At 45.1% G+C, this 17759-nt stretch overlaps 1 protein-coding gene across 1 annotated transcript in view; it reads left to right on the forward strand.

Moving 5' to 3' along the window:
- Positions 1-17372, forward strand: part of SLC25A33 (solute carrier family 25 member 33) — a 28369-nt gene extending 10997 nt beyond the window's left edge. The window contains exons 2-7 of the mRNA XM_070404029.1: positions 304-483; positions 11020-11097; positions 11758-11858; positions 13647-13713; positions 15133-15413; positions 16888-17372. Of these exons, the coding sequence (XP_070260130.1) occupies positions 304-483; positions 11020-11097; positions 11758-11858; positions 13647-13713; positions 15133-15413; positions 16888-17090 (910 nt within the window). The 3' untranslated portion in view covers positions 17091-17372. The remainder of the gene's footprint in view (positions 1-303; positions 484-11019; positions 11098-11757; positions 11859-13646; positions 13714-15132; positions 15414-16887) is intronic.
- The last annotated feature ends 387 nt before the right edge of the window (positions 17373-17759 follow it).

Below are 17759 nucleotides of genomic sequence, written 5' to 3' on the forward strand. Positions count from 1 at the left end.
AAATATTTGTATTGATTTCAGAGAGAGGAGGGGAGAGGGAGAGAGAGGTAGAAACATCAATGATGAGAGAGAATCATTGGTTGGCTGCCTCCTGCAAGCCCTACACCGGGGATCGAGCCCGCAACCTGGGCATGTGCCCTGACCGGGAATCGAATTGTGACCTCCTGGTTCATAGGCCAACACTCAATCTGGACTCAACCGGCCGGGCTCTTTTTTTAAATAAAGAAAATATAAATTTCACATTTTGCTTCTGTAGAGAATGGTATGGCTTTTCTGATCCTGTTGTGATTTCTTTTCTTACAGGTGCGGGGGCACGGTTGGTGCTATTTTCACTTGTCCACTCGAAGTCATTAAGACAAGACTGCAGTCTTCGAAATTAGCTCTGCGGACAGTCTATTACCCTCAGGTTCACCTGGGGGCCATTGATGGAGCTGGAGTGGTGAGACCAACATCAGTGACGCCTGGACTTCTCCAGGTTCTGAAGTAAGTTCAGTCCCCAACCTGGACTCCTGCCACACCCCTGCCCCCAATGTCAATACCGAATGTTTATTAAGCCTATCAGATGGATCTCCTGTTTGCACAGCCTAATTCCAAACCTAAGAATTAGGTTTCTGTACCAATACCTTTGAACTCTGACCTTGCTCCCTTGGCAGCTGGGCACCCAGTGTGCATGCGGTCACCATCCAGGGACAGTTAAAGCAAACCTACAAAGCAAACTAAAATATCATGTTCAAATTGTTGCATCAAAGTGTTCTTGCTCAAAATCTGAGGGCTAGCGGAAGCTATGGCGTGATAGAATGAAATTAAAACTTTTAAATTTCACAAGAGAAAGGTTTTGAATATTTGAAGGGGAAGTAATCTGGAAACAAAATGTTTTAATTTTTTACTTTTTATTTGGAAATACTTGCATACTTATAGAAAAGTTTCAATAGATACTTAGTAAAATGGTTTTTAAAATGTTTGTTTCACCCTAGTTGGTTTGGCTCAGTGGATAGAGCATTAGCCTGCGGACTGAAGGGTCCCAGGTTCAATTCCGGTCAAGGGCACATGCCCCAGTTGTGGTGCGGGCTCCATCCCCACCCAGTAGGGTATGTACAGGAGGCAGCCAATCAATGATTCTCTCTCATCATTGATGTTTCTCTCTCTCCCTCTCCCTTCCTCTCTGAAATCAATTATATATATGTTTTTATTGACTTTTTACAGAGAGGAAGGGAGAGGGATAGAGAGTTAGAAACATCGGTCAGCTGCCTTCTGCACGTCCCCGACTAGGGATTGAGCCTGCAACCAAGGTACATGCCCTCAACCAAAATCAAACCTGAGACCTTTCAGTCCAGAGCCTGACACTCTATCCACTGAGCCAAACCGGTCAGGGCTAAAAATATATTTTTAAAAGAAGTTTTGTTTCATACCTTGGTTACCTGCCTAATTTATTATTTTTACTTCATTAAAAATATCTCATTTGCTAATGAAGTAGCTAAAGGTTCATAAGTTGAATTTGACTTACTGGTATCTATGCTTAGAATCAGAAATCAAGACCTCTTGATGGTATCTGAATTTTACCGTGGGCCTGTGCTTTAGAGAGATGTTCAGCCCCGGCCAGTGTTGCTCGCTTCATTGGGCATTGTCCTGTGCACCAAAAGGTTGCTGGTTCCATTCCCAATCGGGGCACATGCCTAGGGGATGGGCTTGATCCCCAGGAAGGGGGCCGTGCAGGAGGCTGCTAATGGATGTTCCACTCTCACATTGATGTTTCTCTTTCTCCCTTCCTCTCTCTGTAAAAATCAATAAAAATATTTTTTTTAAAAAAGAGATGTTCAGTAAATGATAGTTGAATTTCACTACACCTGATATCTGAGACTTACCTCTGGAAGAGGGTGAGCCCAAGAAAGACATCGCCGTTTAAGAGTGTAGGCGTTCAGCTGGGAAGTGTTCGAGAAAGATGCAGTAAAGTGGAAGCACTTTGGACAGAGTGCAGTCCCAGTTTAGATAAGGAGGATGCGTTGGAAAGCACTGGGTTTATTTTTAGGCATGTTTTGTTTGTAAAGCCTGCTTGCAAGGCACGCAGGCCTCCATGCCAAACGTGGATGAGCTGCATCCAAGCTTGTCGAGCAAAACTGAACGCAAGACCAGCTGCGGAGGGCAAGGTCCCAAGTGAAGAACCAGAAGCCCAGCGAGAGGAAGAGGCTGGCACCCGGCACCCCAGAACCCCCTTTTCAAATTAAACCCTGAGGAGGAGCGGAGGCACAGAGCAGCAGGTTAGGGACGGGCCCAGGAGGCAGGGACGGGGTCAGTGATGGGAGGCCCACTCGGACCTCAGGAAGGAAAGGGACAGCCCCACATCCTCTAGAGGACATGGCTGTGAAAGCATCCCCGTCCTGTTTGTCTTTGTACACGTGTGGGCAGGGGCAGTCTCAGATGGCACCTTCTGGAGAACATGAGCGCTTTGGACAAAAGGAAAGACGGGTAATTTGCCAGCTTTACTAACATCCTCCATGAACTTCCTCTTGCATGCTTGCAAATAACTCATGACTAGTGGGTTTATAGGCTTACTGTAATTGGGACACGGTTACCCAAAAGTTGTGGGTGTCAGTGGGCCAGGCCTGGAGGTAGGTCAGGTAAGAGGCTTTCTGTAGCTCAGGTTTTTGCATGTTCTACATATATCTCTGCTGTCTCTCTAGCTCCAACAAATCTCTCTCTCTCTCTCTCTCTCTCTCTCTCTCTCTTTCCCTCTCTCTCTCTCTCTATATATATATATATATATGTATGTATGTATGTATGTATTTTCTCTCCCCAGTTAGGACCATTGTTTATTAAAATGTAAATCAAATTTAAAAAGCTTCCTGTCTTGCCTGACCGGTTTGGCTCGGTGGATGGAGCTTCGGCCTGCGGACTAGGGGGTCCCGGGTTCGATTCCGGTCAGGGGCACACTGCACGGCCACCCGTTTCACCGCAGTTATTGGTTAAAGTAGCCACAGCTACACAATAACGAGACACCACTTAACACTTGAGTACTTTTAAAACCATTTATTCTATATCCACATGAAAATATAAATAATGGGATTTTAAGTAAAATTCTTGTTACAATATTTTGTTAAAAGGGTTTGTAAAGTGGCATTTTTTTATTCAAAAGCATTTTATTAAAGCTTTATTTCATCGGCTTGATCTATGTACATTATTAAGATTCTCAGCTGATATTTAATAGCTTTCTATTGAAAATTGCCACTTTTATGTAGTATTACTTTATTGATTTTTCACACCAACCCTATGAGATTAGCACTAAGGTGGGATATCACCCCATTTTATAGATGAGGAAACACAAATTGGAGTTACACAACTTACTCAAAGGCCTTTTTTTTTTCTTTTTAAATATATTTTATTGATTTTTTTACAGAGAGGAAGGGAGAGGGATAGAGAGTTAGAAACATCAATGAGAGAGAAACATCAATCAGCTACCTCCTGCACACTCCCCACTGGGGATGTGCCCGCAACCAAGGTACATGCCCTTGAGCGGAATCAAACCTGGGACCCTTCAGTCTGCAGGCCGACGCTCTATCCACTGGGCCAAACCGGTTAGGGCATCTTTTTTTAAATATATTTTTATTGATTTCAAAGAGGAAGGGAGAGGGAGAAAGAGATAGAAACATCAATGATGAGTGAGTCATTGATCGGTTGCCTCCTGCATGCCCTACATGGAGCCCACAACCAGGGCATGTGCCTTGACCAGGAATCGAACCCTGACCTCCTGGTTTATAAGTCGACGGACATTCAACCACTGAGCCATGCCGACTGGGCTCAAGGCCATTTTTAATGTCTATTCACCTATTTCAAAGGAAGACTTGAAGGGGCTCGGCTTCTACTGGAGCCCAAGGTCATTCAGAGACGCTGGGACCACCGCCCTTCCCCCCTCCCCCCACCGCGGACTAGCAGCCTCTGGTTGGAGGCCCAGGGCTCAGACCCGGCCTCTGCTCAGCTGCAGTCCTGCTGCCTGTTTGACAGCTCCTCCTGGCTGTGCGATGGCACCCAAAGCAGAACTGAGCTCCCAACCTGCCGCTCCCGGAGTCTCGAAGCAACTCCGGCTTCCCGCTCCACGGACCTAACGCCTCAGTCATCCTTGGATCTTATTTCTCACACCCACAGCCAGTGCTGTCCCTCTGCCTTCAGAATATGCACAGCATCTGACCCTTGCCCCTGCTTGTCAGCACCCACACCTGATGGAAGCTGCCAGGTCTCACCTGTGTGACTGCATGAGCCCCTCACTGGTCTGGCCTGAGGCCTGCTCCCCTCCCATCCTCTGTCAACTCAACCCAGATCCTCGCTCAAATCCCTGCAGGGACTGCCTGTCCTCTGTCCCTGCGGCCTCCACACAGCTGCACCGCTCCCATTGCTTTGCTGATGTTTCTCCTCCTCCACCCCTTCAGCTGTTCCTTTAAAAGGCCAGGAACATTGGCACATTCCGCCTCAGGGCCTGGGTACCTGACCTTATCTGCATGGCTGGCTCCCAGTTGTCACCTTAGCAGGAAGGCCTTGCAGTGACTGTGCTATTTAAAACAGCCTCCCTCATGCTCCATCCCTCCTTCCTGCCTTGTTTTTATCCCCAGCACTTCCCTCCATCCAACATGGAGTGTAGCTTACTTGTTAGTATCGTTTCTTTTCTCTCCCCGTCCCCACCAGAATGGAAGTTCCTCTGCGTCAGGGACTTTGATTTGTTTTGATCACGGAGGTGTCCCCAACCCCCTAGAAAGCTGCCTGGCACACAGTAAGCATTTAGTACAAATAGCATGAATGGATGCATTTTGGCACATCAGTAAAATATCACATATAAAGGGCTCAATATGTAAATAAATATTGGCTGCTATTGTAATACCTACTTCCTGTACTTTTTAAATACAAGGTCTATAACTGAGTTTCTTGGTAGCCAAGGCAAAAAGGGGACTATCATATTACACAGTTCTCTCCTAAAGAAAGCACCCTCGCTCCAGGGGAAATGCGCATCTTCCTGCCACAAAGTCCCAGCAGTGGTCTGTCACCCGCACTGCCTGGCAGACTGCCAGCAGGAGCAGCACTGTCTCGGCGCTGGCAGAAGGGCACTGCTTGGCACTCTGCCACCGCCTGGTTGCAGCCATCTCTCTTCTCCTAGCAGGGGCAGGGATGCTGGTTAGGTTGCTGCTGCTTAGTCTTACTCTGTCAGGAAGTACTACTTTAAAAGGCTTAACAGAACTTGTTTACAGGAAGTTTATTTTTCAAAATGCAAGTCAGCGTTTGCATCACAGGGTAACCCGCTAGAGAATCCATTTTCTCCATTGCAGCACCATAAACCTTTATATTTTGAAGATGGTTACTTAAAAAGGCTCTCACCATTAAATTCACCAAAGGGGAATAATATATCAGTTTATTTCATGTGTCTGCTTTAAAGTCTTATGACTTAATTTGTGTGTGTGTTTTTTTTAATATATTTTTATTGATTTCAGAGATGAAGGGAAAGGGGGAGAGATAGAAACAACAATGATGAGAGAATCACTAATCAGCTGCCTCCTGCACGCCCCACACTGGAGGTGGAGCCCACAACCCGGGCATGTGCCCTGACCGGAATTGAACCTTGACCTCCTGGTTCATAGGTCAACACTCAACCCCTGAGCCATGCCAGCCAGGCTTTTTTTAAAAAAATCAGCTCCTCCTATTTTTTCCCATCACTCAGGTAATTTTTTACTCAGGTGCCTTTTTGATCTGAAAAGTAGTATATTAGTGATCCAGTCTATGTTATAAAAATAAAACTGAGTGTTCAGGTGAGATCTTTGTCTTGGATCGTGGTCTACAACCAGTGAAGATGAAATGCTCCAAATAAGTCCCCGTTTCTCTCTGCATTTCTGCCTCAGTGACAGTTCCTATGACTGTGGGGAAATCGGCCTGGGTCCTGCTGCTGTATTTTGAGGTGAAGTGTACCATTTATAGTAGGCACTTGATTGTTCCAGAAGAGTTTTGTACACAGCCAGCAAGGTTAGACGTTTGAATTATGTAATAGGTTTGACTTCTTGCCCACTGTTAATGTGCGTCTCTATGGCGACAGCCTGCCCCGTTCTGAAGAGGCCCGAGTCACTTGAGGACTGGTGTTCCCTGCTGCATTATAGATGCGAGGCTCGGGCTTCCGGGAGCCAGAGAGTCCCGGAATCCTGTTTAAATGACCCCTGGGCTGGCCGCACAGTGTTCGTTAATGGGAACCACAGATAGAATCTAAACTTGAAACATTTTGGGTATTCTGACCATTTGACAGTCTTACATAAGGTGTAGATCACTTGCAGGTGTTATATAAGAAAAGATTTTGTTCAGAGAGCTTAGCTTTTTAAATCAGGCCTGTTGTAAGAAAGATAGAAGTCAAGTATTTAAAATTGAAAAAACTAATTCTCACGCCTCTGCTAAGGGCCCAGTGACTTGTTTTTGGCTAGTGTGAAAACTCCCTGCAACTCCATGACCTTCATCTGGGGGTTTGATTTACAGAACCTAACAACTGCCTTTACCCGGCCCTTGTTCCCGTAACATTGGGCTGTAATCATGAGTTCAATATTTTTATAACCTATGGCTTGCCTATAACTTACTTTTATTAAAGAATTTTTTTCTGAAATAGTTTCAAACTTGTAGAAAAGTTACAGGAGTGGTACCAGTAACTTGCTATACTCTTGATCTTGAGTCACAGATTTTTAACATATTGCCACATTTGTGTTGGCATTTTGTACTGTATACATCCATATTTTTTCTGAACCATTTGAAAATAGGTTCACATTGTGCCCCTTTTCCCTTAATTCTTCCGCATTTATTTCTTAAGAATAAAGGTATTATCTTAAAACCACAGCGGTTTTCAAATTCAAGAAATTTAATACTGATATATTATTTTCTGTTGTTGTTATTGTTAATCCTCACCTGAGGATATTTTTTCCATTGCTTTTTCAGAGAGAGAGAGAGAGAGAGTGTGTGTGTGTGTGTGTGTGTGTGTGTTGGGCGGGGGGAGGGAGGTGTCAGGTGGAGAGACCAAGAGAGAGAAACATCAATGTGAGAGAGACACATCGACTGGTTGCCTCCCGCACGCACCCCTACCAGGGTCAGCGAGTGAACCCACAACCCAGGTATATATGCCTTTGACTGGGAATTGAACCTGAGACCCTTTGGTGTGCCGGCCAACACTCTAACCACAGAGCAACACCGGCCAGGGCTTGATATACTGCTTTTTTAACTCATCTGCAGTCTATATTTCACTTTTCTCAGTTATCTTTTGTAAATGATTGATTTACCACAAAAACTAAATTTTGTTTAAAACTCTGTTCCTGCTGATCGCTGTCTTTTTTAGTGAGCCTTTCTTCCTTTTTCTCCCTGCAGGGTTTTTTAAACAGCTTACTAATATGTAATTCACATACAACTTACCCATGTAAAGCAGACAATTGACTGTTTTTAGCATGTTCACATAGTTTTGCGCAACTGTCACAACAATGTGATTTTAAAACATGTCATTCCCCTAAGAAGGCCCTCACCCGTTTGCAGTCACTCCCCATTCCTCACCCCAGGTCCCAGCTCTAGGCAATCAGCCACTAACCTACCTCCTGTCTCTAGGGGTGTCTCCTCTGGACTTTGCATATAAATGAAGTCATGCAGTGTGTTCATGGCCTCGTGTCTGGCTTCTTTCCCTTGTAGTTACTGTCGAATAACATTCCATTATTATGGCTGGGTCTTATTTTAAATACATTGCTTTGACCTTGCCCTTATGCGATGAAAAGAGAAAAGAAACCTACTGTCCTTTAGTGAGATATGCCTCCCTGGTTGTCTAGTGTGTCCAACAAAGTACCTTTATGTGACACGTAGGGTGGCCAGAGGGTTTATTCTGGACCACACAAACAACAGTGTGTCTTGGGATCACTTAACGCAGGGGTGGGGAACCTTTTCTGCCAAGGGCCATTTGGATATAACAACATTCGTGGGCCATACAAAATTACCAACTTAAAAATTAGCTTGCTATATTGGGTCAAACATTTAATTAACTCACCCCTAGTGCCTTTGCAGGGCCAGACATTCCCGACCCCTAACTTAAAGGGTCTGAGTTTCTACCTGCCAGCAAGGAAAATATTTTATGATTAGAAAATATAACTATTGTCTCCCTAATATTTTGTAGTGTAGTAGCTTTATTGAGATATTATTCAGAAGCATACAATTTGTCCTCCTAAAGTATACAGTTCAGTGGGTTTTAGTATATTTAGAGTTATATGACCATCACCATATCTTCATTCTAAAACAATTTCATCACACCAGGAAGAAACACGTACCCATGAGCAGTCATTCCCCATTCCTCCTCCGCCATCCCCTGGCAACCACCCTTCTATTTTGTCTCTTTATAGATAAGTATTTCATTCTTTTGATGCTGCTGTAAATGGAATAGCTGTTTATTCCCATTCTTAGATTATTCATTGCTTCTGTGTAGACCTACAATTGTTTGGGCATTTTTTGTGTGTGTGTACATTGATCTTGTATCCTACAACCTTGCTGAACTAGTTTATTATAGTAATTGTTAGTGGACTCTTTAGTATTTCTATATAAAATATGTTTGTGAATAGAGATAGATTACTTTCCAATCTAGATACCTTTTATTTCTTTTTTTCTTGTCTAATTGCTAGCCTGCTGCTTTTAAAGAAAGCTCTTAAAGGTATAAATATTCTTTCTCATCAAGCAATTGAACTATTTTATAAACATCAAAAAACATGGAGAGGAGAGGCTAGGAATCTAGATCATGAAAATTACACTGCTCTGAGGAAGGAAAGAACAGGAGCGAAAACTACAAATGGAGAAAACTTGAACATGACTAGCATGCCAAGGACTAAAACATCAGCTTAAGCTCTTTTGCACCAAAAATTTCAGGTTCGTTTTGGAAACCTTTTCTCTGTGTGAAAAGTCGAAGTTGATAGAGTTAGAATTGACAGGATTCATTTTGTTAGTTTTATAGGAATATCTTTTCCATGAAGTGTAAGATGTCTTTCTATCTGACCTTCAGTGTCATAATGAAGGTAAAACAGTTATAAACTCTTTTGAAAACAATGTGATTATTTCTGAGCTTGGCCAACTTAGAATGCTGTCAAATTGGAAGTACCAATTACCAAGTAAATTCTCAGAAAAGGAGATTGAATTAGAGAGGACTCTAATTTAACAATGTAAATTCTCTTGGATACCATGAAAACCGAGCCATTGAAAAGAGTAAATTTGCCCAGTCGAAGTGGCTCAGTGGTTGAGCACTGACCTGAACCAGGAGGCCACAGTTCGATTCCCTGTCAGTACACATGCCAGGGTTGGGGGCTCGATCCCCACTAGGAGCCGTGCAGGAAGCAACTGGCAAGGATTCTCTCTCATCATTGATGTTTCTCTCTCCCTCTCCTTTCCTCTCTGAAATCAATAAAAATACATTTTTTTTTAAAAAAAGAAAAAGAATAAACTTAACTAACTTAAAGAATTATGTTGCAGTGGGGAATATGCTTCTAACGAATGTTCTAATGCTTTTAGGATTTTCTTAGTCACTGTTGATCAGAAACTATATTTAACAGTTATTTTTTAAAGCATGTTGGCAAGTATTTGGAAAAATTGGAGCCCATGTGTGTTGTTGTTAGGAATGCAAAATGGTGCAGCTGCTGTGGTTGATAGTATGGCCAATTCTCAAAAAATTAAGCCTAGAATTACCATATGATCCAGCAATTCCATTTCTGGATATAGAGACTTGAATAGATATTTGGACATTTATGTCAGCATTTTTCCCAGTAGCCAAAAGGTGGGAAGCAACCCAAGTGTCGATTGACAGATAAATGGATAAACAAAATGTGGCCCATTTATAGAATGGAATGTTACTCAGTTTTTAAAAAGAAGGAAATTCTGACACGTACTGCATCATGGGCGAACCTTGAGCCATTATGCTAAGTGAAATGTGCCAGTCGCAAAAGAACAAATACCGTGTGATTCCATGAGGCCCTAGAGCAGTCAGGTTCATAGAGACAGCAAGTAAAATGGTGGGTGCCCAGGGCTGGGGCAGGGGCGGCATGGAGGGTTGGTGTTCAGTGGGTATGGAATTTTAGTTGAGAAGATGAAAAAGTTCTAGAGGCAGATGCTGGCGATGGTTGCACAACAGTGTGAATGCACTTAATGCCCCTGAACTGTACATTTAAAAATGGTTAAAATGGTAAAAATTTATGTTACATATATGTTACCACAGTGAAAAACATTAAAAAGAAAAAGCAGGCACAGTATTCTCTTTGGACTTGAGGTACAAGGCTTTTCCATCCCGCCCATGAAATTACTAGCCTTTTCCATTCCTTATATCTGTTTAGGGCTCGCCCACAAAAAGTAAAAATCTAGAAGATGGGGTTACTGTAAATAAGGCATAAATCCAGAAGAAGTCCCATCCAAAGAACTCTGAACGTGTTTCTCAGGGGCCCTTGTTAGAGTGGGGCCTTGTCCCTGTGTCAGCCCCTTCGCCAGTGCTCGTTGCTCCTACGCGGTCTCCTCGTACAAACCTTGAGTGTCTTGCTCCTGCGTGAACAAGGAAAAAGCTTCTTGCAAACATGTCAGACTGATGCTGCCGAAGCGCGGATTTCCACTGTTACTGCAGCTGTGTTCTTCAGCCTTCCGATTCTGTGTTGTAATATCATCGTAAATTAGCCTGGGGTCTTGTAAACAATCTATTAATCTTTTTTTAATTTTTTAATATTTTTATTGATTTCAGAGAGGAAGGGAAGAGAGAGAAACATCCATGATGAGAGAGAATCATTGATCGGCTGCTTCCTGCACACCCCGACTGGGGTCAAGCCTGCAACCCGGGCATGTGCCCTGACTGGGAATCAAACTGTGACCTCTTGGTTCATAGGTGGACACTCAGCCACCAAACCACGTCAGCCGTGCAACAACCTATTATTCTTTATGCAAGGCGCTAACGGAAGGCTGACACTTGCTTTGCATAGACCTTGCCTAAGGATTTTAAAGCTGGATCTTTTTTGTATTATTCAGGTCGATCTTGGAGAAGGAGGGACCAAAGTCACTTTTTAGAGGCTTGGGTCCAAATTTGGTTGGAGTTGCACCGTCAAGGTAAGCATTGAACTTTCAGCTGGCTCCCTTCATACGAATGTAATGTCCTGAGTCCTTTCCCACGGAAGGGCCGGACTGCTAGGTGGCCAGCCTCTTCTGTGCAGGATTTGCCTAAACACACCTGACAGATGGGAACAGTGAGAACTGTTGGTGTGTCTTTAGTGGATGGTGAGAAAGAGATTCTAGTTATTGTATTGAGTTGGAAACGAGTCTGCTCTCATCCCTGGATCTTCTCTAAGTGAGTGTTTGTGGTCAGCAGCATTGCCCCTTCCCCAATCACATGCTCATTTTGGTGTGAGGCAGGACGAGTGTGGTATATTTTAGAAATACTATAAATTTTAAATGTTACAGTATATGTTGGTGCTCAAAGGATTGGCACCAACAGAATGAAGACTATAAATGGACTTTGTATGTATATTACCAAAGTCTCATTTTCCCCTGTTATGTTGGACTCTTCCCTCCACCATATACTCTCTGGGGGGCGAGCAGGACCTTCTGAAGGCGCCTGCAGCAGGTTTGGGTTTAGCACGGATGAGGCCGAGCTTTTGTTCCGTGGGAACTTCTCGCCCGTATTATTTACCTGACGGTTCAGAGGTTGCGGAGGGACATCCTATTGGCAGTGCGTGCCGGTGTCTTACCGCTCTCCCTTCGTTCTGACAGGGCTGTGTACTTTGCATGTTACTCCAAAGCCAAAGAGCAGTTCAATGGCATTTTCGTGCCTAACAGCAACATTGTGCACATTTTCTCAGCTGGCTCTGCAGGTACGTTACCCCTTACCCGTGGGTGGAGAAAGCATGTGGTGCCCAGCAGCCTTTTCTCGGAATTAGAAATGAGCTCTCTGCCTCTTTTCCATCTGAAATCATTTTTCTAACGCTTTATGTTAGAGCCGATAAAATAATGTGTCTAAGATCGGTTTGTAACCTGTTCCTCTCTCTTTGGCCACTAAAGCTTTTTATTCTGCCTCAACATGTACATGTCCCACGCATGCTAGTTGGGTGCAGTGCTTCTTTCCAAGGAATTTTTATGTGCTTTTCAGGTCTGTTTCATGACATTGTTTTCTAAAGTTCAAGCTCCTTTTCTCATGACTCCTGGTGCCCAGCACACACTGTGCACAGCTGGCACTTTGTCGTAATCACTGGGCTCTAGGATGAGGTCCGGGCTGGTGGGCTTTTAGTGGGACCAGAACAGGCCAGAGAGCGCTCCTCATGAGGGAGTCATCCTACTCACTATAGGGAACTTATAACAGGGTTTCCCCCCAGGAAATGCTTGGCCAAGAAAGCATGGACTTGTAGATTGCGGGGAGAAGGCCATGCCTTACAGATTTATGTTTTGTTTTTTTTTGTTTTTTTAATTAATTTATTTATTTATATTTTATTGATTTTTTACAGAGAGGAAGGGAGAGGGATAGAGAGTTGGGAACATCGATGAGAGAGAAACATCGATCAGCTGCCTCCTGCACACTCCCCACTGGGGATGTGCCCGCAACCAAAGTACATGCCCATGACCGAAATCGAACCCGGGACCCTTGAGTCCGCAGGCCGACGCTTTATCCACTGAGCCAAACCGGTCAGGGCAGCCTTACAGATTTATGTTTATGTCTGTTTAACTAGAAAGGTATTTTAGAGAACTTAAATTGGCATTTTATAAAGAATTTCCGCCTCTGCCAGCCTGTAAGTGTATGCACCTCTCTACTCAAATAAAGCACCAGCAGCCCCTCTGAGGAGTTACAGAGGATGCTCTGGACCCCTCAGAACCACTGTTAAACAAGAAAGGTGTGTGCTGAGTGCGGAGCTCCGAGGAGCCTGCACTTTGAGGCCGATAGGGGTTGGCTGTAACCTAAACGCTGGTTATCAGGCTTAGAAGAACCCTCAGTACCTAAAGCAAACCTGTGGCAGTGTTTCAGCCTCGCCCGGGTTCCTCTGTCTGACTGCTGTGCCCGGGACTGGGGAGGGCGAGGTCACAAGGAGGGGCACTGGCTGGTGCCTGACTCTGCTTCGCTCTGTTGCTCCGGAATGACGAGCAGTGTTGCGATGGGGAGGCTCACTGACAAATGGTTCTTGTAAGACACAGATCAATGGTAAACCTTCACTTTCCTGAAACAGTAGTGGGTATTAAAATGTCTGCCTTTGGATTCAGTTACATGGGTATTTAGTTGCTTTTATTTGAAGTTTGATATAAGGCAACCTTTTGGATTAAGACAGCAACTTCCCTTAAAAACAAATTGTTTCTGGATCTGATGCTTATAAATTGAGTTGTAGAGTGGTTCATGTTTACCATGGGCATCACATTGACAGAAATACCAACAGCACCACCTACAGGCTGGACACCCTAGGCAGGGCTCCAGAAGTTGGAGAGACTTCAGGTCCAGCATGCCAATAGAAGCTACACTTGAGGGACTGGAGCTTCCTGTGCGATACAGAATGTCCTGCTTCCTACTGTCCCTTTTTACTATGAAGCCACGGAAAGCCTGATTTCAGATGGAATAGACAGCTTTCATCAGCATTGGCTGTGTTCAGTGATGACTTTTTCTGGTGTGTGTTTTCTTCCAGCTTTTGTCACAAATTCCCTAATGAACCCTATATGGATGGTTAAAACCCGGATGCAGCTAGAACGGAAGTAAGTTATTAATTGTTGCTTCCTTAACATAAGAATTCTTGGGGATATTTCTCCCCCAGCTCCCTGTGGAGTGCAGTACACAGTCTTGTTCTTTCTGAATGTGAGCATACAGCAGCTCCTTTTGCTTGGAGAGTCGTGCTGTCAAGCATTGTGGGGACAAAGACCAGCAGAGGTGGTCGCAAGTTCGCTCAGCTGTGGCCCCTGGTGTGCAGTCCTGACCTCCGCAGACTGTCGGGGTCCCTGCGCTTGGCGGGCCCCACCCCAGTTGCAGCGCTAGGGACTCTCCCCAGATGCTTCTCTTTCAGGCAGGAGGGCGCCTTACAATGAGGGAGAGCAGCAAATGCCTCCAGGCCTGGGAAGGGCCATTTTCTCTCCAAGGCCCTCGGACTCTGGTTTCTGCCTGAAACCCGTTGCAGCCTGCAGATTCCTTTGGTGGTCCGGTGAAGTCTGCAGGCCCTTTTTAGAATAGTAGAAGCCATGGACCAGTTGCTGAAATGCAGTTATTAATGTTTTTTAAAATTACAATATAGTAATATACCTACTTAATATATTAAGTCAAGCCGTGGCCCAATAACCACTGTGATTTCAGAGGAGTAGTGATGGTAAGTGAGGTTTGTGATGGGATTCGATCTGAGAGCCCTGTGTAACTGTGTGGGGCACTGGAGACTTCCAGCTCATCCAGTCCAACTTAAGCTCCTAGAAAGGACAGAGGAGAGAGCAGGAACCCTGCAAGTGGTTCTTCCTCAAGGCTGTTCCCCCTCTCCAGTGACCACAGTAGCCTCGATATTGGCCTTTGACTCCACATTTCCCCGTCCCATCCTGCCTGAAAGAACCTTCTGAGATGCAGCAGTTCTAATAATTTTGAACATATCATTTGCTTAGAATCCTTTGATGAATCTCGATTACCTCAGGGTTGAGAGCGCCCTCACACTCTCCTCCCTGCCGAAGGCTGGCGGGTTTTCCTTCAGTGTCGTCTTAAAACATCTGCATCGTAACTGTAACTGCCTCACATACCAGCTAGTCCGCCTTCCCCAGCACTGCCCGCCTCCTGCCCGCACAGCAGTTCCTCTCTGGCCCGGTGCCCAGTTTACCTCTCTACGCCTCGTGAGGTGTTTGGACGGACTTGATCATGTTGGTTAGATTTTCTCTGTGAGGAATGTCTTCCTCCACGAAGCTCTTTCCAAACTCGGGCCAGAGGCTGTGAGCGTGTTCTTGTGACTCTTGTACGAGTGCACATTCTCTGTGGGCCGGCCGGGTGGCCCAGCCCGTGGACCTGGGCGCACATTCTCTGTGGGCCGGGCACAGCTGCCCTCCATGCGGGGAGGACACGTGTCGCCCACTGATTGCCTTCCATCCGGCGAGTGTCTGTGGAGCCCGCTCACTCATGGTCTGATGGCCTGTCCTTGGTCTCTGTCACAGGGTGCGGGGCTGCAAGCAGATGAACACGCTCCAGTGCGCACGCCATGTGTACCAGACGGAAGGCATTCGTGGCTTCTATCGGGGATTAACTGCCTCGTATGCGGGGATCTCAGAAACTGTCATCTGCTTTGCTATTTATGAAAGTCTGAAGAAGTATCTGAAGGACGCGCCATTCACCCCCTCTGCAAATGGGACTGAGAAGAATTCCGCAAGTTTTTTTGGACTCATGGCAGCTGCTGCTGTGTCTAAGGGATGTGCCTCGTGTATCGCCTATCCTCACGGTACGTCCACTCTTCTCCCAGAGCAGTGACAGCTGTCGGGTTGTGCCATTTGTCAGTGTGCCTGGACCCTGGAGCCGACTGAAGTACACATGCCACAGGTAGTGAGGGACCCGAGCCCAATGGGCCTGGTCGCCCCCGCGCCCCTCGGCGTGTGTGTGTGTGTGTGTGTGTGTGTGTGTGTGTGTGTTGCAGGGACTCAGTGTCACTCAACCCCAGTTCCCAAAACTTGCTCTGCAGAACGTGGGCCTGTGTTGTAGAACTTCTGATGTTTTCAAGAAGCCAAACATCTGGATTTTATCCTTGACTTAAAAAAAAAAAAAAATGACGAAGGAGCCAAACTTAAAATCTCTCAGCTTCCACTTTGAATTTTATTTTCCACTAAAAGTTTATTTTTTAAGTTTATTTATTTAAAATGTATTTTATTGATTTCAGAGAGGAAGGGAGAGGGAGGGAGAGATAGAAACATCAATGATGAGAGAGAATCATTGAGTGGCTGCCGGGACTGAGCCTGCAATCCAGGCATGTGCCCTTGACCGGAATTGAACCGGGGACCCTTCAGTCCGCAGGCCAATGCTGTATCCACTGAACCAAACCAGCTAGGGCTTTTAAGTTTATTTTTAAAAAGAATGATAGGCCTACTGTCCTTCTGAGCTACTATTAAAATAATAGCTTTGTTTATTGTGCTATGAAAAACCAGCCTTGCTTTCAAAAGCCTGCTGTGCAAGTGCATGTGGTGAGCTCGGTAACGGGTGGCGGAGTCCCGGTGTGTGCCAGGCATGGCGGCCTCGGGGCTCGTGAAGAAGAGGCAGACGGCTGCCTGGGAGGAGACAGGGTGGCAGAGGTCTGCTCGGCAGGCGGTGACAGGCAGTGTCATGTTGTGGGCACCCAGGTGAGGCAGGGCCAGGTGGGCCAAGGTTTGGAAAAGGAGGAGGCAGCGTTTAAGCTGGGCAGAGCAGAGGAGGACTCTAGGAGGAGAAAGTTGGGGAGTACATGAAAAGAAAGTCCTGTGGAAGATATTTCCATACTTAATACAAATGCCACTTTCGGTGAAATTACAGCATTTACTTAATTGGAGTAGAAAACTATAAACTATCTTAAAATCGAGTCCCACTCAAACTAAGCTTTTTTTTTTCTTTTTTTTTTTCTCTTTTTTTTTAAGAGAGTAGGGGGAAGGGAGGAGAGAGAGAGAAAGAAACATCAGTTTGTTGATCCACCTACTTATGCATTCATTGGTTGCTTCCTATATGTTCCCAGACCGGGATCAAACCCGCAACCTTGGCATATCATGACGACACTAACCAACTGAGCTACCCGGCCAGGGCATCTCTTGAGATCTTAACATAGTTTATTATTTTAGGTGGCACGTGGGCAGAGGTATACGTTGATCATTATAAAGCTGTGTGCTTTGAATTCTCCTCGTATTACCCGGAAATGCAATTTCTCTGTCACATAAAGCGTGTGTTTCTCTCCGCAGAAGTGATCAGGACGCGGCTGCGGGAGGAGGGCACCAAGTACAAGTCTTTTGTCCAGACCGCTCGGCTGGTCTTCCGGGAAGAGGGCTACCTTGCCTTCTATAGAGGACTCTTCGCCCAGCTCATCCGGCAGATCCCAAACACGGCCATTGTGCTGTCCACCTATGAGCTAATTGTGTACCTGTTGGAAGACCGTCCTCAGTAACAGGCCCGAAACTTGTGCTCCGGAAGAATAAAACTGAAAAACTCGATACAGAATTTTTTTTTCCCATTGATGTTTAGAATGTTCGAGGCCGATACAGGAAAGGCCATAAAATATGTGGCTCAGTCACCTGTTGGACATTTCCTTTTGGATTCATGTTTTCTGGAAGGTTTAAATTCATTAACGTTAATAGTTAATTTTAACTTTTGTTGTTGTTTTTTAATTTAAGAGGATTCAGGATTAAGCAGCAAGTAAATTAAATCATGCTATTTAATTTAAGTATAACATTGGTTTTTGTGCTCTTTCACTTCACGGTACTGTAAACATAGGATGGTAACGCTAGAAACACAGACCACCGCTAAAATCAAAGTGCACGTGTTTTCTAATCTGAGTGTCAAATCTCGCGGCAGGTAGGGGGTGACACGTGTCGGTGACACGGGCTGACCAGAGCAGATTGCCCAGCTGTTTTCTCTTTGTACATTTCCAAGTCTCATACAGATTGATACTCCCAAGTTTTCAGGCTGCTGAGTTTTAAAAAACAACTTTCTGACATTAAATATTTTAAACTATATACATTTTCCTGAAGTCATCCACTATCCCCAGTTTGCACCAAATGTGAGAGTTTCAAAGAACTGTTTACCAGTGGCCTCACTCCTGGATGTGTTTCCGGAA

This window comes from Myotis yumanensis, unplaced genomic scaffold (assembly GCF_028538775.1).
Source record: "Myotis yumanensis isolate MYYU_CA2020_CCGP unplaced genomic scaffold, mMyoYum1.0.hap1 SCAF_2, whole genome shotgun sequence".
Taxonomy (NCBI): Eukaryota; Metazoa; Chordata; class Mammalia; order Chiroptera; family Vespertilionidae; genus Myotis; species Myotis yumanensis.